Source organism: Mustela nivalis, assembly GCF_964662115.1.
Source record: "Mustela nivalis genome assembly, chromosome: 14".
NCBI lineage: Eukaryota > Metazoa > Chordata > Mammalia > Carnivora > Mustelidae > Mustela > Mustela nivalis.
The window spans coordinates 88,161,093-88,181,840 of record NC_139033.1 but is presented as its reverse complement, the minus strand read 5'-3'; the positions used below and the strand labels follow the sequence as shown (position 1 = coordinate 88,181,840).

Genomic DNA, 20,748 nt, shown 5'->3' with positions numbered 1-20,748 from the left:
TGATAAGAATAACTGATGCATTAAAGTGTAAGGGAAAATGGTTAGAGATGTGCCTAGGGAGGCATGATGAGCCAGATCTTGAAGCCATCTTAAGGAGTTTGAATTTTATCCTGAGGGCAGTGGGAAGCCATTGAAGAATTTCAGGCTACAGAGTTACATAATCAAGTTTGCAATTTAAAAAGAAAACTCTGGCTGCAATACAAAGGACAGACTGGAGAAGGGCAGAATCAGTGACCAGCAGACTGGTAGCAAAAGATGAGTCTAATCTCATCTAAAGCAGAGATAACAACAACTTGTGTAAAGTGAGGAAAGGACACATTTGATAAATATTAAGAAGACTAGATGTGTAAGTGAGGCAAAGTCAGGGTTGAGTCATAGTTTTTAGGCTTGAGAAATTAGGTATTTGATGACGTTATTTGCAGGAGACATTGAGCTAGGGAAAAGGAATAGGTTTTGGGAGAAAAGAATTGACATTTAGATGTGTTGGGAACATCAAAGTGGAACTGTCTCGTAGAGGTACAGATCTCTAACTCCCCAGAAAGACCTGGGCTTCTGACATTTAAGAATCATTAGAATGAAAACAAATCATTAGAATGGATATAGTAATTGAAACAATGAAAATGTATTTGTTCATCCAGGGAGGGCGTGTTTAGAAGTAGGAAGATGAAGGGAAAAAAAAAAAAAAAAAAGGAGCTCCTAGTACAGAGCCCTGAACACCAAACACTCAAAAATGTGCAGGGGAAAAAGTGTGAAGTAGAGAATGAGAAAGAACAACTAGAAGGCCAGTAGAAAACTAGAAGTTCAAATACTAACATAAGATTTTAAAAAATGAATATGCTTTGTTACTTATAATGAAAATATTTGTCAGACAGTGTTTCAAGTGCCCCGTAAGTCTAAGACTAAGTAAGTCCTCACAACAACCCAATGAAGCAGGTACTAGGATCGTCCTTATTTTACAGATGGGGACACCGGGGCACACAATTTGCCCAAGATGAAATGGCAAGTTAATTGCAGACTGAAATTTGGCTGTAGGCAGTGTGGCTCCAGAAGAGTGTGTGTACTTAACCATTAGGCTATGTATGCACTCCAGATGAATACATGCCCTCATAAACACTGTAAGAGCCCTGAGAAGTTGGATTTATTGTCTCTATTTTGCAAAAAGGAAACTGAGATCCAGAATGATTGGGTGACTTAACTAAGTCACAGAGCTACTCGGTAGTTGAGCAGAATATGGGCCTACGTTCCTTAACCCCAAAGCCTCTTTCTACTATATTATACTACTGGTTATTTCTCTCTTCATACACACATATATGTATATAAACTTTAACTTTACTCATTTTATGAATATTAATTTCTTAGGTATTTACCAAATGCTAATAGGGACTAGCTTTGAATTCTTTCTCAAAAGCAAGTGCCATGGCGGGGCTGGGTGGCTTATAGGGTTAAGCCCCTGCGTTCTGCTCAGGTCCTGGTCTCAGGGTCCTGGGATTGAGTCAGGATCCTGGGATTGAGCTCCGCATCAGGCTCTCTGCTCAGCCTGATGTGTTGGGAACATCAAAGTGGAACTGCTTTCCCCTCTCTCTCTGCCTGCCTCTCTACTTGTGATCTCTCTCTCTGTGTCAAATAAATAAATAAAATCTTTAAAACAAAACAACAGCAACAACAACAAAAGCAAGTGCCCTGATTGCCTTGGAGTTTTCAATGATAGTATCAGTTTAATCCAGATTATCTGTACATTCTAGTATAGATGTAATAATGCATTATGTTCTATTTGAATGATGCTTTTTTCAGGGCTTGGTTCTCTCTTTTTTAAAGATTTTATTTATTTGACAGAGGGAAGAGCACAGAAGAAAAGTGAGAAGCAGACTCCCTGCTGAGCAGAGAGCCTGGCCCTGGCTGAGGGCTCGATTCCAGGATCCTGGGATCATGACTTGAGCAGAAGGCAGACACTCAAACCACTTTGTACCCAGGCACCCTAGGGCTTGATTCTCTAAAAATGCCACCAGAATGTTTTATGACCAGAGAAAAATAATTTTAAGTTTATTTATTTGAGTAATCAATATACCCAATGTGAGACTTGAACTCACAACCCCAAAATCAAGAACTGCATGCTCTACTGACTGAGCTAGCCAGATACCCCCATAGAGAAATTAAAAAAAAAAAAAATCAATGTAGTGGGGCCCCTAAGTGGCTCAGTTGGTTAAGAGTCTGACTTGTTAGCTCAGCTCAGGTCTTGATCTCAGAGTTTTAAGTTCAAGCCCTGCATTGAGCTCCACACTGGGCATGGAGACTACTTAAAAAAAAAAAAAAAAAAAAATCAATGTAGAAATCTATTTAAAAATTCTTCTTATTATTATTTATTGTCTCTAAGGCTAATAACTACCCCAGTAGGGGGCATTTATATGGTTTAAGGGGCCAGAACTAGAGCTTAAACTATTGTAGTTACTTATTTTGCTCATTTTATTACTTGAAGTTGCAAGGGAAACAGTTTCTGTGTTGAGTTAGATTTGAAGGTTATACATAGAAATGAAGGTCATATTCTGAAGTCAACAAAAGATACCTTGGAATTTTTAAGGACTAAAGGACTATTAAGTGGTTTTCAGTGTCCTGTAAGATATTGTAAAAGAGTGTCCCCTAGTGTTGCTCTGAAGAAATTGAGAGAAATTAAGTAGTACTTGTTAATAATCTCTAACACCATCTTGTGGCAGCATCCTCAAATAATTCTGCCTTCTTTTATTTGCAAAATCATCCAGAATCTATACACCAAAAAAGTCACAGGCTATCCTGCGAGATCCAGAATGGAATTACTTTAGATGGGTTATTTTACAAATATATTGGTCAGAACTACACAAAATCTTGAAAAGAAGCCACAGTATAAATTAAATTAAGGTCTTTGAAAAGAAAAAGGGAAATTTGCTGCTGCTTTTTTTAATGGTAGTGAAGCAATAAAAGTGAACTGGATGGATTTTTTTTATAACTTAAAATAGAACTTTGTTCTGTTTGTTTATCTTTATTTTTGTTTAAGGTTTTATTTATTTGATGGAGAGAGACACAGTGAGAGAGAGAACACAAGCAGGGGGAATGGCAGAGGGAGAAGCAGGCTTCTGCAATGCAGGGAGCTTGATGCAGGGCCCCTGGAATCATGACCTGAGCTGAAGCCAGACAATTAACAACTGAGCCACGCAGGTGCCCCTATTTATTTATTTTTTTTTACTAAACTCTACCCCTAATGTGGGGCTTGAACCCATGACCCCAAGATCAAGAGTCACATGCTCCACCAACTGCACCAGCCAGGTCCCCCAAAATTAGATGTATTTTTAACATTAATATTTTTATTGTGTTAAAATGCACTTAAAATTCACTACCTCAACCATTCTCAAGTATACGATTCAGTGGTACTGAGTGCATTCATGGTGTTATGCAACCATTACCACTATTCATTCCTAGAAAATTTTTGTCATCCTGAACAGAAACTCTGTGCCTTTTAAACATCCAATTCCTTCTACCCTCCAGCTCTTTGTAACCTCTATTCTTTCTGTCTCTATGAAGTTGACTACTTTAGGTACTTCTACCTCATAAAAGTGAAATCATGCAGTATTTGTCCTTCTGTGTCTGGCTCATTTCATTTAGCATAATGTTTTCAAGTTTTATGCATGTTATAGCATGCCATCAGAATGTTGTTCCTCGTTAAGGCTTGTATATATCATTGTACATACCACATTAAAAAAAAAACATTTAACTGTTGATGGACATTTGGGTTGTTCCCACCTATTAGATATTTTAAATAATACTGCTGTGAACATTGGTGTACAAGTATCTGTTTGAATCCCTGCTTTCAGTTCTTTTGGTTTATACCTGGAAGTGGAATTGCTGATTAATATGGTAATTCTGTTTAACTTTTGAGGAACTGCCATACTGTTTTTTAAGGCAGCTGTATGATTCCCACCAGTGCAGAAGGGTTCCAATTTCTCTACATCCTCACCAACATAGCCACCCTAATGGTATAAAGTATAAATCTTAACATTTGAGTTACCTTTGAAAACCAATTACCCGTAAAGTTAATTCAAGAAATGTTTTTGAGCCTCTGCTAAATACAGAGCACAGTTGGACTCTAAGAGAATAACAATGATGAGTAAAATACATTGTTAAATCTGTAGGTGATTTACAATTTATTTTTTCTTCCCAAATGTATGTGGGAACAGGCAAATCAACCTAAATTCTCACTGGGTGGTTGAAAAAACTAATCCAGAGCCCTTATGCTAAGTTCATAGAAAATGGGTAGGAGAGATAAAAATGTTCATTAAACTAATTTTCCAAAGAATACAGTCAAATGCTAATTATATGTAGGTCTTCTTTGGAAAATTCACAAAAAGCATTATGTTAGGCAAAGTCTCTAATTTTTCTTTTCACCCCCCACAGGTTTGACCTATCAAAAGAATCCTGATACATTATTACAATGGCCACTGCTCAGCTCTCTCACTCTATCAAAATTCACAAAGCATCTAAGGTAATTACTAAGAATTAAAAGAAAATCAATGGCTATTTAGTAATTTAGTTCAGAATCATGACTTTAATCTTTGGTGTTTTTTTAAAACAGCAGTTTTATCAGTTAATTGGCACATAATATTTTGTCAGAGTATGTCTACATTTTAACTGTGTAATGGGCTGAGAATGTTCAAGAAATTAGGATACAGTTCTACAAAGTAACTGGGTGCTTATTTCATGTTTATATGTTTAGATTTTCTAGAGTGAAAGAAGTCAGAAACAAAAAAGATGTTTAAAGAGAATTTTTTTTTGTTAGACATTTACTCTGAAGCAGTTAGGAAATTTCTGATAGGTACTATGATATAATTATAAGAACTGAGGAGAGAATATAGAGAGGAACTTGGAGGCTGGGACCTTGGGGTAACATGCCAAAGCCAAGGAACCTTTCTGGGTTCACAAGGGCGGGTTTAACTTACCCCAAGACATTCATTAATGAATCATGCATTTATTAATCGAGAGCTCAATATTATATAATATATGTATTTACATATGTGTGTGTGTGTCTATATATATAAAATGGTGTTATTCTCTGAGAGAATAAAAAAGTCTTTATCTTCTAGAAGTTTAGAATCTGACAGGGGAATTATGATTTAGAGGAGTTAAGCCAATTTACAAAGCAGTATGTGTATTACTTATATGTGAAAAAGAGTAAAGCAATACAAGTAATAGGAATTTAGAGATTTTGTATAGACTTAAATGGTTTGTGAATTACTCATCAAGGAAATGTGACTGAAGGTGGACTTTGAATAATATAAAGGATTTGAGTAGAGAAGAGAGAAGAAAATTCTATGAGGAAAACCTACCAATGTGCCTTGGCTCAAAATGAAAAATGAACATGGCATATTTTAGAAAATAATGAAGAATCCATCCTTATTGGAGTTGAGAGACCTCATGTTAGACAGAAGTAGGAAATAAAGTTGAATGGGAACTTTGGGTACAAATTAATATGGATCTTAAAAGCCAAGTTAAGGAATTTATGCTTTATTCTTCAGTCAGTAGACAGTCAGTGGGTTTGATCAGTAAAGTGAATAAAACAATTGTTTTAGGAATATTAAGCTGTAGCAAAAAAGGGACAAGATTAAGGTTGAAGGAGAATTAGGGCAGAGAGAAAGCAGTCATTTTTCTGACTCAAACTCAGTATACTCACTGGATTCCTGATCCCATTTGGTTTCCTAAGTGGCTTCCTTCCTAGGGGGAGATGCTGAACTGGGTATACAAATTGCAATCAGTTTGGCAGTTATTTTTCTCACTGTAAATTAACAAATTGAGTTTTTGATGTAAACAGATCTTTGTAGTTTGGGTTGTATGAACTACTTTTCCCAGGAAATTTTAAGTGACTGTATGATTTTGCTATTTAATATTTAAAACAAGAATAACAATTATAGAAGCTAACATTTATTCAGCACTTACCCTGTACTGGGCACTATGCCAAGGGCTTTATATTATTATTTCAATTAAACCTCACATTAAGGAGGAAACTGAAGTGCAAAGAAGTAAAGTTAACTGGTCTTAGGTGGTGTAACTGCCAGTCAAACATCACTTACGTCATTAGTTCACTAACTTGTTAAAATAATTTATAATAGGGGCGCTTGGGTGGCTCAGGGGGTTAAAGCCTTTGCCTTCTGCTCAGGTCATGATCTCAGGGTCCTGGGATCAAGCCCCGCATCGGGCTCTCTGCTCAGCAGGGAGCCTGCTTCCTCCTCTGTCCCTGCCTGCCTCTCTGCCTACTTGTGATCTCTCTCTCTCTCTGTCAAATAAATAAATAAAAATTTAAAAAATAATAATAATTTATAATAGTGTTTTCTATTATCAAGTCATAGTATTTTCATGTATTAGACATTTTTTTAAGATTTTATTTATTTATTTGACAGACAGAGATTACCCACTGAGCCACCCACTGAGCCACCCAGGTACCCCTCATGTATTAGACATTTATAAAAACATCGATGATGACTCTTAAAGCATTAGATCATTGAGCTAAGAAAAAAAAATCTCTGGAGTATAGAGAAATAATAGAACTCCAGAGGGCTTTTTCAGCTATTGATCTTCATTACTACAAATGGCTTTTTAGATCCTATATTAAAAATAAGTGTCTCTATACTTTCAGGTTATTTAATTCTACAAATGGTTATTCCTCAAGTAGTATTGCCTCTAAGTTTTGGCAAGTTTTCAGTAAGTTACTATATATGCATGCCATGCCAGCTATTTCTCAATTACTCAAAGGAACCGTAATTTCTCAGAATCTGTGAATACAAAAACAATTTTCTGTAAAATTTTAAATGCACACATACACATATGCACACCACATACACACCTGATGTCCTTCAACTTCAGTTTTTCCTACTTCTACTTATAGCTTAATATTAATTACTAAAATAATTATTTTACTCACTCTCCTGATCAAATCCCCTGACTTTCTACTGATTGCAGAATAAAGCATAAATTCCTTAACCTGACTTTTAAGATCCATACTGATTTGTGTCCAAAGTTCCTTCCATACTGCAAGAGTAATAATTTTATTATGTATTTTTAATACCTGAATATAATATAGTTTGATCATTCATTGCCACTATATGGTATACCAAAGAAGAACAAAGCTTACAGAGCAAAATCTAGCAAAGACTAGAACGTCTTTGGAGTATAGAAGGTTTTTTTTTTGGAGGGTGCCTGGGGGGTTTAGTTGGTTAAGCATCTGACTCAGTTTCAGCTCAGGTCATGATCTCAGGATTGTGAGATTGAGCCCTGTGTCGGGTCTGCTTGAAATTCTCTCTGTGTACACCCCCCAAATAAATGAATCTTAAAAAAAAGTGTTTTTGGGGTACATGACTGTCTCAGCTAGAAGAACATGTGACTCTTGGTCTTGGGGTAATGAGTTCAAGCCCAACACTGGGTATGGAGACTACTTAAATACATTTAAAAAAAAGAAAGAAAAACTTTTGGGTGTTCCTCTTCATCAAAGGCATATTTTTGGGTAGTACCTGCCTCTAAGCAACAGAATTATTAAAACTTCAACAGCTGAAACTGTTTAATATAGTAAAAAGAGCTCTAAATTTGATTAAGATCATCAGAGACGTAACCATCCTGACTTCTGACAGCATAGAAATAGTAGTTTCATCTACTTTCATATCTTATATAAATGAAGTCAATAGTAGTCACTTGTATCTGGTTTCTTTTATGTATGAAAATCATCAGTATTGTTAAGTATAGTTATAGATCATTCATTCTCATTTCTCTATGGTATTCCGTTGTGGGAATATATTACAATTTGTTTATCCATTCTTTTGTTGATGGACATTAGTAATTTCCATTTTGGGTCCATTATAAATAATAGTGTTATGACTGTTCTTTTGGTGGGGAGATGTATGCATATCTGTCAGGTGTATACCTACGAGTATTTAGCTTTAGTGGATACCATTGAGCAAATTTTCCAAAGAGGTTGTGCTCACTTATTATGCTTCTATAACCAGTGTTTAAAAGTTTGACTGTGGGACGCCTGGGTGGCTTAGTTGGTTGGGCAGCTGCCTTTGGCTCAGGTCATGATCCTGGCGTCCTGGGATCGAGTCCCACATCGGGCTCCTTGTTCGGCAGGGAGCCTGCTTCTCCCTCTGCCTCTGCCTGCCACTCTGTCTGCCTGTGCTCGCTCATGCTCCCTCTCTCTCTCCGATAAATAAATAAAATCTTTAAAAAAAAAAAGTTTGACTGCTTCACATCTTTATCAACATTTGGTATTTTCTGACTTTTTAAAAATTTTAGCCTCTGTGTTAAGTGCATAGTATTATTTCATTGTGGTTTTAATGCGCACATCCTGGTGGCGTTTGAGCACTACTTTGTTTAGGTCAGGGGAGGGACTGAGAGAGGGAGAGAGAGAATCCCAAGCAGGCTCTATACCCAGCACAGAGCCCAACATGGGGCTCAATCTCACAACCCTGAGCTCAGGACCTGAGCTGAAATCAGGAGTCAGATGCTTAATCAGCTGAGCCACACTGGTGTCCCATTTGAGCACAATTTATTGGCCATTTGGATATCCTGTTTTGTGAAGTGTCTATTCAACTCTTTTGTCCCTATTTTTCTTTTTGGTTGTCTTTTTCTTAGTGAATTTTAGGAGCTCTCCATATATCCTAGATATGAGTCCTTTGCAGATGTATGTATTGAGAATATCTTCTCCCATACAAGTTGCCTTTTTGAACAAAAAGTTTAATATAATCTAAGTCATCAATATTTGGAAAATATTTTAAAATTAAAATGTATTGACACAATACCAGCTGAAGTTCATGAGACATATTTTGTGCTTGGATTAAATAAGAGAGCGAAAAGCAGTCTCAGACTAATTAATTGTGACAAAAATGATCAAATTTTTAATTTGTATACATGTACGTAGTCAATACTAGATATGGCAAACAAGTTGAAATGATAACTCAAGATACAAAACAAACTATCAACAAATACTCTATTTTATTTAGTAGACAATTTTTTAAAAAGATTTTTATATTCATTTTAGAGAGAGAGCAGGGTGATGAGGGGCAGAGGGAGAAGAAGAGAGAATCCCAAGGGGATTCTTGGGGAGCCCGATGTGGGGCTTGATTCCACAACCCCGAGACCACAACCTGAGCCAAAACCAAGAGTTGGACACTCACCTGTCTGTGCCACCCCAGTGCCCCTAGATAATTCTTATACACTGAAGTAAAATTCATTCATCTGTCACTGTCTTACAACATTCCTAATATAGCACACTGTTTCTTAGGGCAGACTATCCAGTCACTTAAGAATAACTGTATATGGGTGGGTGGCTCTGTGGGTTAAGCCTCTGCCTTCGGCTCAGGTCATGATCTCAGGGTCCTGGGATCAAGCCCTGCATCGGGCTCTCTGCTCAGCGGGGAGCCTGCTTCCCCCTCTCTTTCTGCCTGCCTCTCTGTCTACTTGTGATCTCTCTGTCAAAAAAATAAATAAAATCTCAAAAAAAAAAAAGAATAACGGTATATATTTTTCAATATATCATACACACACATAAAATTTAGAAGGAAACTACTGTTAATATTGATACATTTTGTGAAAGGCTGACATTTTATAGAACCTTAATATTCTGTTGAACTCTAGCTTAAGCAAAGCACAAAAGTATGGAGATACATGGTGGTAGAATAGTAAATGAATAGTAGTTACATACAACTAGGGTAAGGGACACAGGAGGTGATAGGGAATAGGGGCAGAGGGGTGGGGATGGCAGATGAGGCAGGAGAGTTAGGCAAGGATAAGGCTTTGATAGTTCTCAGTGCCACACTAAGGTACTTGAACTCTATCCTACATGAATACTAGTCATGTCGTAATAATTTTGTATTCTTTAAAGTTGATAATGATGGCACTATGAAGGACAAAGTGAATGAAAGGAACTGTTGGCAGGAAGATCAGGGTCTGCCGCAGTAATAAAGGGGGGAAGTGAGTATGCCCTGAGTCAAGGCAGTGAGAATGAGAAGGGAAAGGAGAAAATACATTTGAGAACTCCTTTAGAGAGAATTATAGGGTTTAGTGATTAGAAATGGGGTTTGAAATAAAAAGGGAAACCAAAGACAACTCTTCTTCTAGCCTGAATGACTGGCATGGAGGCTGATTCTTCACTCTGACAATGAAATTTGGGATCAAGATGGCAGAGATTAACTGAGTTTGAGGGGTCTGCAAAATGGTCTAGGTGTAGGGGTTCACAGAACAGAAACACAGAAGTAGGGCTCAGAACAGCCTGTATAGGCTATAGCCGAAGCAGTGAGACTAGATGACAATACCCAAGAAGTGAGAACTATGCAAAGAGAAAAGGACCGAAGACAGAATTTAAATGTTTAAATGTCAGAAAAACTGGAAAAAATAAAGAGATTGAGATAGATGTGGAGGGATGGGTAAAAATCAAAAGAAAACAGTGTTATGGCAGCTGAAAGAGAAGAGGGAAAATGTGGGCCAAAGTGTCAAACTGCAGAGAAGTTAGTACAAAGGACAGGAGAGATCAATGATAGGATATACTTGATGACTTTGGAGAGAATAGTATAAAATGCAGGTTACAAAAGGCAGATTGCTTTGCATTCTGAGGAATGTGTGAAAGGGAAGGAGATTATGTAATCTTAGTAAAACTCCAATTTTGCTTCAAACCCGTGGATCATTGTGAAATAAATTATACTAGTCTTGAATTATCTGGGTAACTCTCCCTGCCTTTCTGCTCTGCCTTGTCTGTGGAGATCAAATTGAATGCCATTTTCAAAGCCCTGTTTCCTTTTGATTACCTATAAAGGTATCAGATTTGAAGTCTTAAAAAATCTTCCCATCATTATCTGTGGTAATGGCATGATGGCTGAATATATTAAAGAATAACTAATCTTTTTCATCTTTTTCCCCCCAGGAAACCGTTTTTCCATCCCAAATCACTAATGAGCATGAGTCATTGATAATGGTGAAGAAACTTTTCGCTACTTCTATCTCATGTATAACATATCTAAGAGGCCTGTTTCCGGAGAGCTCTTACGGAGAACGCCATTTGGATGGTAAAGTTTAACTATTTACCTTGCCTGTTGTAGCCTTTTCCTCTACTTGGCAGGAGTAAACCTTTCAGTTCTCACGGTGTGCTAATTCCAGTTCATGGATTGTTCATCAAGACCAATTTGCTAATTCATTTTCCATTTTAATTTCAGTATGTTTAGTGGTTTTACTTATAGGAATCATTAGTTCCTGGCTAGATACCAAATGGCAGACTGAGAAGAAAAATCTGTATAGACAAGCCCAGTAATTTTAAACCATACCTATAAAAGCAACAGCTGGGTCAAAATCTATTTGGGTGCTATAGATGTGCTATTTTATGCCTCAATTGAATTTGTTCTTTGAGGTTTACTTTTGCATTGAGGCAATTTGATGGAGCCAGGTGAAAAACTCTTCTTTCTGTTAACACATATAAATATGCTGGAAGAACAATATATTTATGCCAAGCCCATTTGTTGATTAGCATTGATAGAAAATCGCTATTCTAATCAGACTTTTCTTTTCTCAATTGCCAGGTCTTCTACTTTACTCCCTTTTATTTCTGCATCTTAAACTGATGATCTCATTTCCTTATATTACAAGCACTTTCTGGCTCCTTTCCTTGTCTTGGATTGAAAGATAAAAATGTACCTAGGACTCCTCAATTTTTTAGAATCGTATTATTAGCTTAAAGAGCTGGATTGTGATAACAATTCAGAAAATCTTGCTGTTTTGTCACTAAAATGGGAACTGTCATTTGGGATAATAAATGGAGAGAGCTATAAGTTTCCTTGTAAGATCTCACTTTTCAAGATCTAACTTTACTTTAAATTCCTCACATCTGTATTTAATGATATACCTTGGCCTCATTCCAATTGTATTTTCTTAACATTTTGTCCTCTCTACTAGCTAGCATCAGTGAAGTGCATGTGTGCATGTGTACAAGAGCATGACATTTGCAATCATGACAATTTCATTTGTGTCATGTCTTCTTTTGGTCTATAGAATATAAATCTGTAATAGTGAATATGGTTGCATTTCTCCTTGTTTGGAACAGAATTGGGAAAAACTGGAAAAAGACACGTTTGGGGTAATTAATTAAGGGCTTATTGTGTGCCAATCACTACCCTAGACATGGGGGATGGATGTTAAAAAACAAAATTCAACCGAGTACATTTGAGGATCTAATTGGTTCTATTCAGTGATTCACAAAAAGTGTAGCATCCAATCTAGCAAATAGAAAGGAGCTCTGAGGAGCAGTACAAATTGTTAGACTGTTAGACTGTTATAGGCAGAAATAGGGCAGGACAAGGAAGTCACTAGTGAGAGAAAGGTTTATGTCAGGCAAGGTCACCTTCCATGCAGAGGGAAGGGTAGGGGTCTACCATGCAGATTACTTCACAAGTATTCATCAGGAAATTCCAGACTGACTGGTTAAAGGTTACATTCCTGCAATTACGTTTTGGTTTGCTTCTCCTCATTGGAGGCAAGTGACTCCATTTTAGGCTCCCTTGCTCTTTCCTTCTTCCTTCCCTCCTTCCTTCCTCGTTCCTTCCTTTCTTTCAACAGAGTTGAAATATTATTATTATTTAGAGCTTTATTTTTTGTGGTAGTTTTCGTAGAAGTTGTATGTCTCCCTCTCAGTTCTTAAAGTAACATACATCATAAAAATGCTCAGTATTCCTATATTACTCTCTTCTAGTAATCTCTAAGTATTATACCAATACCAGCATGGAGTAATTTTCATGTACCTCAATAGAGTTAGAGGAAGCATCAATTTTAGGAAAACAGTAAGAAAAGGTGAAGTGACATGCAAAGTCATAAATGAATCAGGGATTGATTTTGGACTGATGTAGTCAAAACTTTTAATATAATTTTCCTATTCTTCTCTACCTATAGTAAAGTAGTTGAATTTCAGATGGAAATTAATATTGGAGAATAATCCCATGGGAAAATTTTTCATCTTTATTTTCAGTTAGGGGAGACAAATATGAGAGAACTGACTTGAGATCGAGGTACATGTTTTAAATTGCAGATGGTCTCAGTAGTCCCTTATGATTACTTGGAATTCAACAGAAGCGAAGAAGTGACACAAATTGTGCTGCATTGTAGAAGGGGCGACTACTAGACTATAATCAGAATTGGAACTAAGCTAGTTTTCAACATAGGACTTATTTTGAAAGTAGATATTTAGAGATTCAAAATGTTTTTATAAGCTATAAAACTAAGTTATATAAATAAAATAGTTAAAGGAAATACCCTTTTTTAGCACGGACGATTTTAGTACAGTTATCTTTTAGTAGAGGAAAATAGACTGTATTTCTTTCTATTTTTGTAGACCTCAGCTTAAAAATCCTTCGAGAAGATAAAAAATGTCCTGGGTCACTGCATATTATCAAATGGTAAGTAATTGGTAGCCCACAAAAGTTGAACAACATTATTTTTATCATGGTTGAAATTACCCATAAGATTTTATTTGGTAAGATTTCCCCTTAAAACCCTTCCTTCCTTTCTTTTTTTTTTCACAGTTTCCTAGAAATTTACAACAACTATTCAATATAATTTTAAGATACTGATTTAGTTTTGTTTTTGAAAAAAATGGACTTGTATAAAGAAAGAAAAATATTATATTCCTGAAACAAATATTATACTGTATGTCAACTTCAATAACAAAAATTTTTTAAAGAGAAAAATATCAATCAAAATTTGATTACTCATCGTATGCATGGCAGTATCTTAAACATTATGGGAGGCAAAAAGAAAAATAAGATGTGGTTCTCTACCTTTAAACTGCTTGCCTGTTACTTATAAAGATCTATCGATATATTAAATGGCATTGGGAGTTTTAAAAAAAAATGTTCAAGTGGGAAAGGTAAAATGATTACCAATTTAATGTACTTAAAAGCAAAAATTACAAATCAGTTCTATTCTTGGAATTTTTTTGACTTTTGCATCTTGTCCAAATTGATACCAAACATTTTTTTGTTGACAGGATCCAAGGTTGTTTTGATGCTTTGGAAAAGAGATACGTAAGAATGTTTTTAAGTTTGCAACAGTATTAGAGACTTATCTTTTATACCTTAAAAAAATTTTAGTTTTTGTTTTGTTGTTGTGTATTAACAGTACACTAGTGCCTACATTTGCATTTATGAAAGTTTCTTTTTATGTCTTTGTTGTCCCGTTGATGTCTTATTTTCATCAATTAGAAAGGAAACCTTCATTTTTCTCTTTTACATACTCATATCTTTTGACCACAGAATTTCCTCTGAAGTCACTGGAAGAGATCCAAAGGATGTGGGACAGGGGAGACAAGAATCTCTCATTTAGCACACTGAACATGTTCAAAATAGTTGTGATTCAATTCACAGATATGAAAGGAAAAAACAGACTTGAATAATTAGTTTTTATTCTATGCTAGTTATTTTGTTAACTGTGTTTTGTGCATTTATATAACTTGTTCCCTCAAATAGCTAGTATTGTACCTTGAATTTTTATTTCTTTAAAAATTTCTTTAAAGATTTTATTTATTTATTTGACAGACAAGAGATCACAAGTAGGCAGAGAGGCTAGCAGAGTGTGTGTGTGGGGGGGGAGCAGGCTCCCCACTGAGCAGAGAGCCCGATGCAGGGCTCGATCCCAGGACCCTGTTATGGCCTGAGCCAAAGGCGGAGGCTTAACCCATTGAGCCACCCACGTGCCCCTGTACCTTGAATTTTTAAAAATGCAGGTTGAATTTTAAGTGTATCAGATCTTTCTTGCTGCCCAAGACTGCTATGAAGGGTAAAAAAATTAGAGGCTCTAGTTCTAGTTGAAGAGACAAGATATATATAAATGAACCTTCTACCATGCTTCCCCTCCTTTCCCCATCTATATCTTCTTTTAACTCCTTCTCAATTCTCATTCCCTTAAGTAATTTTGAGATGAATAAGGCTTATATTGGATTATTTAGTTGAACTCATTCATTTCCTTTTTCAATGAACAGTTATTTTTTATGATTTATTCAACACTGACCCGGGGGACTAAGGGATATAAAATTAAAACAGATATGGGATTGTGCACACAAAGATTTTCTAGACCATGGCAGAAGAGAAATGATACTTCATATGCTTGGGTGATGATCAGCTATTATACACTGGCCCAGCTGTGCCTGTTGTTAAAATATGAAATACTCTGTATCAGGTAGTAAATAGCTGTTTTGCTGAGACCCTGAGTGACCCTCATTTTCTCCCCCTCACTTCACCATTGTCTCTTTTGGGATCTCTCCAGACCTATCTATAATCTAGCACCTAAATGGTTAACGTCTGGCCCAGGGGGAGCTTCCAGGAACCCAGTACCAAGGCTAAGCTGGCAGTCTTTCTTTCTTTCTTTTTTTTTTTTTTTTTTTTAAAGATTTTATTTATTTATTTGACAGAGAGAAATTACAAGTACACTGAGAGGCAGGCAGAGAGAGAGAGAGAGAAGGAAGCAGGCTCCCTGCCGAGCAGAGAGCCCGATGCGGGACTCAATCCCAGGACCCTGAGATCACGACCTGAGCTGAAGGCAGCGGCCTAACCCACTGAGCCACCCAGGCGCCCTGCTGGCAGTCTTTCTGATTGGCCTGTACCTGTGCCATATTGGGCTATAATATTGACTTTTTTCACATCAGCTTGATATTTTTGTGTAGAAATAGGAATTTTGACAGTAACTCTATCATGAGTGTAAGTATCCATAATCCTCATTAGAAATTAATGCATACTAAAGGGAAGATACTGCTTGTGTGCAATAGAAATATGGAAAAGGAGAGGTTGTATCTAGTGAGGAGCATGAGGGAAATCTTTGGGAGAAAATGGCTTTTGAACTCTAAAGGCCCTTAGTACTTGGATAGGTTTAAATGGAGACAGTCATCACCAGCATGCTGAACACTACTCTTTCATTCTCCTTCATCCATTCATTTAGCAACATTTCTTGAACATCCATCATTGAGAGGCAGTGCAATATAGTTAAGAGCACAAGTTTTGGAATCAGTCTGAAGGGAATACCAGTTCTGCACTTAACACCTGTGTGATCTTGGGGAAGTACCTTAGTTTCTTTACATACAAAATGGGGATAATAACAGAACTTCTTAGGGTTGTTTGAGATAATGAACTAATCTAAACACTGGTTTTCAAATGTATGCTTGCACTGGAATCACCTGGAGAACTTGTTAAAAAACATTGTCAGGCTCCACCCCAGAATTTTTGATTTGAGAATTTGCATTTCAGATAAATTGCAGGTGATGTTGAGACTGTTGGTCTAGGGACCATACTTTGAGAATCACTGATCTAAAATATTTAGAACAATGCCTGGTGCCTAATAAGTGCTATGTATGTGTTAACTCTTTTTTCTCCCTCCCTCCTTCCTTCTTCTCCCTTCCCTCTATTTCACCTTCCTTCCTTCCTCTCTTTCTATCTTCTCTTGTTCTTTCCCTACTTCTGTCCTTCCTTAATTCCCTCCCTTCCTCCCTTCCTTTCTTATCTATTTAATCTGTGCCATACATTTACCTAAATAGTAGATGAGATAAGAATGAGAGAAAGATGTGATTCCTCCACTCAAGGAGGTCACAATCTAATAGCATCACTTCTTAAATAACTACAATGTTACCTGTACTAAAAGAACAGTGTGATGAGAAAAGATTATCTAGCTAGTTTGATGGATTAGTTTTACTTAAATGATTACCTGTATGACTGAATCAATTAAATTTACTGTTTGGGGAGATTAAAAGACAATAAATTAGATGGATGACTTAGGCTGTTAATGGTATTTACATTTGTTTTTCAGTTGTTAGTATCTTAAATTTCCTACTAGGAAATAATTAATGTGTTAAAAATAGTTTGAGTTGAGTCAAGTTTGAGTATCAAGATCTTGAAAGATAGTCCTCTGTTGAAGATGATTATTTCTGGTTGTGAAATTTTGGGTGATTTTACCCTGTTTCCTTTGTAGTTGATACTATGTTCAAATTCTTTAAAGTAAGTATGTATATATTTTTAGATAATTATTATAAAGAAGAGACTATATTGTACCTAACCTCCTAATCTGTCTCCCTATTCCCATTTTCAATCCCCTGCCATTCCAACTCACTGTCCATACTACATTCTTTTGGAAATCTGAGTCTAATTATTCCAATCTCTTGCCTGAAAATCTTGCACAGCTTTTAAAATAAAGTTGAGAGTCCATCATAGAGAACCTTTATGATCTGAGGGGTCTTCCCTGGCATATACTGCCCCCACCTCAGCCTAGATTGTCCTTTTGTTTAATGTTCTCAAGCACCCTGTCTGCTTTGTCATAGCAATTAATACAGTTATAATGATGTCCCTATCTGTTTGCTTTTTTGTTTAATGTTTTCTTTCCTCCTGGTCTGCATGTTCCCTGAGATCAGGGGCCATGTCTATTTTTGAATGAGTGAATGAATGAGCTATTAATCAAATAATTAATATAGAGTTTCAGTATGTAGTCTCAAAATTATATTGTATGCAGTAACCCAAATAGCCACACAGTGTCACTAAAGTTTTAGTCCTTTGGGTGAAATAGGTGAATAATTTCTTTTTTAATAGGTGAATAATTTGACATGAAATTATGGTTGGGAAATTTTCTTTAAAAAAATTTTTTTTTTTTTTTTAAACTAGGCTCTGTGACCAGCATGGGGGCTTGAACTCACAACCCTGAGATTAAGAGTCACATACTCTAACAACTGAGCCATTCAGGCACCCTGGTCCAGAAATTTTCTAATTTGTATTCCAGTTTTTCAATTTTTATCAGAGGCTAGATTATATCTCTCTATATTGGCTTACTCTTTCAAGCAGAGGGAATCTGTTTATAGTAATATGTATATAGGTAGGGCAAGGGTTTTATAGACCTATCAGACTTTAAAAATTTTTACTTTAGTAGATTAGTTTCAAAAAATATTTTTTGAGATACTGTGGCATATTTAATATTTAGTAAAAATGAGTTACTTGATATATCTTTTGCCTCCCAAACTAAAATATAACTTTTAGAGAGTATAGATAGTTATCTTTTTTTTTTATCCCTCCTCTCCAGCAGAACCCTATGTATGGAAATTTATATTTACTTGAATGAATGAGTGAATTAATATCCCTTTTTTAGGTCTTCTACCCAAATCTTAGGAACCTCTCTGAAGTCATATTTTAATTAGCCTTTATTAAAAATAATAATGATAATAATATCGGTACAAGTATGTAATGACAGTAGTTTTCTTTTCTCTTGAAGCTACACATGGCAGTACTTACAGTAAGTACACACTTAAAGACCAAATCCATGTCTCTACTATATTGTTTTTTGGCAAGTAAAACATTAAAACAGTACTATCCCCACTTCTCCCTGAATTTATCTGCCCTATGACATTTTAGAATAAAAAAAAAATAGAATATGCCAGAAGTTTTTAAAAAAGATTTTATTTATTTTATTTATTTATTTGACAAAGACAGAGAGACACAGCAAGAGAGGGAACACAAGCAGGGGGAGTGGAAGAGGTCGAAGCAGGTTCCCGCCAAGCAGGGAGCCCAATGGGAATTGTGGTCCCAGGGCTTGATCCCCAGACCCTGGGACCACAACTTGAGCTGAAGGCAGATGCTTAATGACTGAGCCACCAAGCCGGCCCTAGAATCTACCAGAAGTTTCAGTGAAAGATCACAAATTATGTATTTCTTAGGTATATTACAGTACATGGGAAAGTATATAGTATATACTATCTGCTTCACATATTGGTTATCAGGATTTCATTTTTTTTGAATTACTTTATACACACGGGAGTTTTTTGTTTTTGTGGATTTGTAGCTTTCTTGAAATTTTGTGTGCTTCTGAATATAACATGCTATGAATAGTTAAGAATAGAAAGAAAATAAGAAGATAACATGGAGAGTCTTAGATATTTGATTTATTTAAATATTTTTAAGCCATAACAAATTATCTTGAGATATGTATATCTCATTCCTCAATTAATAGAGCACAAATTGAACTTTTCACATAGAAAATGTTTTCTGTGAGGAATAATCTAGTAAATTTCAGAAATTAAATGTTATTTATTTCTCCTTAAACAGCTTTACACAAATCCCAAGGAACCTGAGGTAAGAACACACATTGAGATGGAATTATACTTAAATATATTTACCTGAGTTGAGGCTGTTGATTATGTTACTAGATTACTATATGAGCAAAGTAACTTGTCATGAGCTCTTTCGGTGTGTTTTGTTATAAATGTCACCGATTCTTTATTATGAGATTTTAAAAACTACTTAGGAGTGTTAAAAAAAAAAAGGCATAGAGGAGCCTATTCCCTAACATGTTAAAATTTAAAATCTCTCCATGTATAAAACTATGTTTTATTATTTATTTTAACTGATTCCAACTCCTTTTTGTTTGTGGCCTTTTGGAAAAAAAACAGCATAATTCTAAACTTTTCCCCTTTTTGACAACTAAATTCTCCCTTATTTGACCTTTTCATAGATTTCAGATCTTCTTCTTTCTCCTAATTTCTTCCCTATTGAATCCTACTCATTTTCAAGGCCAATTTATGTTCAAATCTTCCATGAAATCCTCTTGGCCTATGCTGTTCACAGTAATTTCCTCCTCTAAATTCCTTTTCTGATGGGACCCCACCATTTAATACTCTCAGTTGATTCATGTAGATTACTTTATCTCTTCAATCAGATTCTGAATTCTTGAGGACAAGTGTCTTGTCTTATTTTCTGTCTCCCAGAGTGAATATCATAGTCCTGGACATGTAATAGTTACTTGTACTACTCTGTGGCAATGGCATAGAGATGGAGAGAAAAGTCCTTGGTTCTCTCTTTTCATTCTCTGTACTTTCCTCCTAGTTTTCTTTCCTTCTTCTCTTTCCTTCTTCCTTGCTTTCAATTTTCCTTCTTAAGCCTATGGATTTAGCCTAATTGGTAGCATTCCTTTCTTGGGAAGATTATAAACAACTGTTTGAACAAGTTGGAGGAAAACTGGTACATACAGGTGGGTAAAAATTCCTCAATGCCTGAACTACCCCTTTTTATCTTTGTCTCTTGTTTAGTTTCAAAATGCCTCCCCGCCCCCCGCCTTTAGGTTTGAGGGGAAGTTTCCCAAACTAAAACTTTCTGATAAATTATAAATAAAGTGGTCATTTTCTTAATGCAGTGAATTTTTTTGTTTTCTTATATATTTAAAATTCCTAATCTGAAAGTAGTGCTTTTGATGTAGTAAAATGCTGGGCTTATTGGGCTTAACTACAGAACACTCTTAGAGTATGTGTGTGGAGGGGTGGGGGTGCTGTTAAATGAGGTTTGATGCAGGCAAAGTAATTAAGTTAGAAAACAAAACCTTATAATATGAAGTGCTGAGCTATCATTTATAACCTAGAAAAAAATATTTTGAATGCTTATAGATCATTCCATGTAGCAGTGATCTCTAACCTCTGTGTGTTCGTGGTACACTTTAGACTGCTAGAAATTTTAGTGACCTGTTTGAGGATATTAAAAGACTCAAAACACACCAAACGAATCAGCAATAAGTACAATATGACTATGGAATAGCAACGTTCACAATGTTTAAAAATATCCATGGGATTACACTATTTTATAGTTGATATTTAGCATCAAGTTGCTGATACAATCACTTACCTCCCTAATCTCATTCTTTTTTTGTTAAAGATTTTATTTATTGGGCACCTGGGTGGCTCAGTGGATTGAGCCGCTG

General features: G+C 35.9%; 1 protein-coding gene across 6 annotated transcripts in view; it reads left to right on the top strand.

Annotated features, from left to right (window-relative positions):
* Positions 1-20,748, top strand: part of HORMAD2 (HORMA domain containing 2) — a 90,935-nt gene that overhangs the window by 3,891 nt on the left and 66,296 nt on the right. For 3 of the 6 annotated variants that reach the window (XM_082698142.1, XM_082698143.1, XM_082698141.1), the window contains exons 2-7: positions 4,420-4,507; positions 10,922-11,063; positions 13,373-13,436; positions 14,027-14,063; positions 18,277-18,297; positions 19,107-19,133. In XM_082698142.1, the coding sequence (XP_082554268.1) occupies positions 4,457-4,507; positions 10,922-11,063; positions 13,373-13,436; positions 14,027-14,063; positions 18,277-18,297; positions 19,107-19,133 (342 nt within the window). In that variant the 5' untranslated portion in view covers positions 4,420-4,456. The remainder of the gene's footprint in view (positions 1-4,419; positions 4,508-10,921; positions 11,064-13,372; positions 13,437-14,026; positions 14,064-18,276; positions 18,298-19,106; positions 19,134-20,748) is intronic. The other 3 variants (XM_082698145.1, XM_082698144.1, XM_082698146.1) reach the window with 2 other exon arrangements.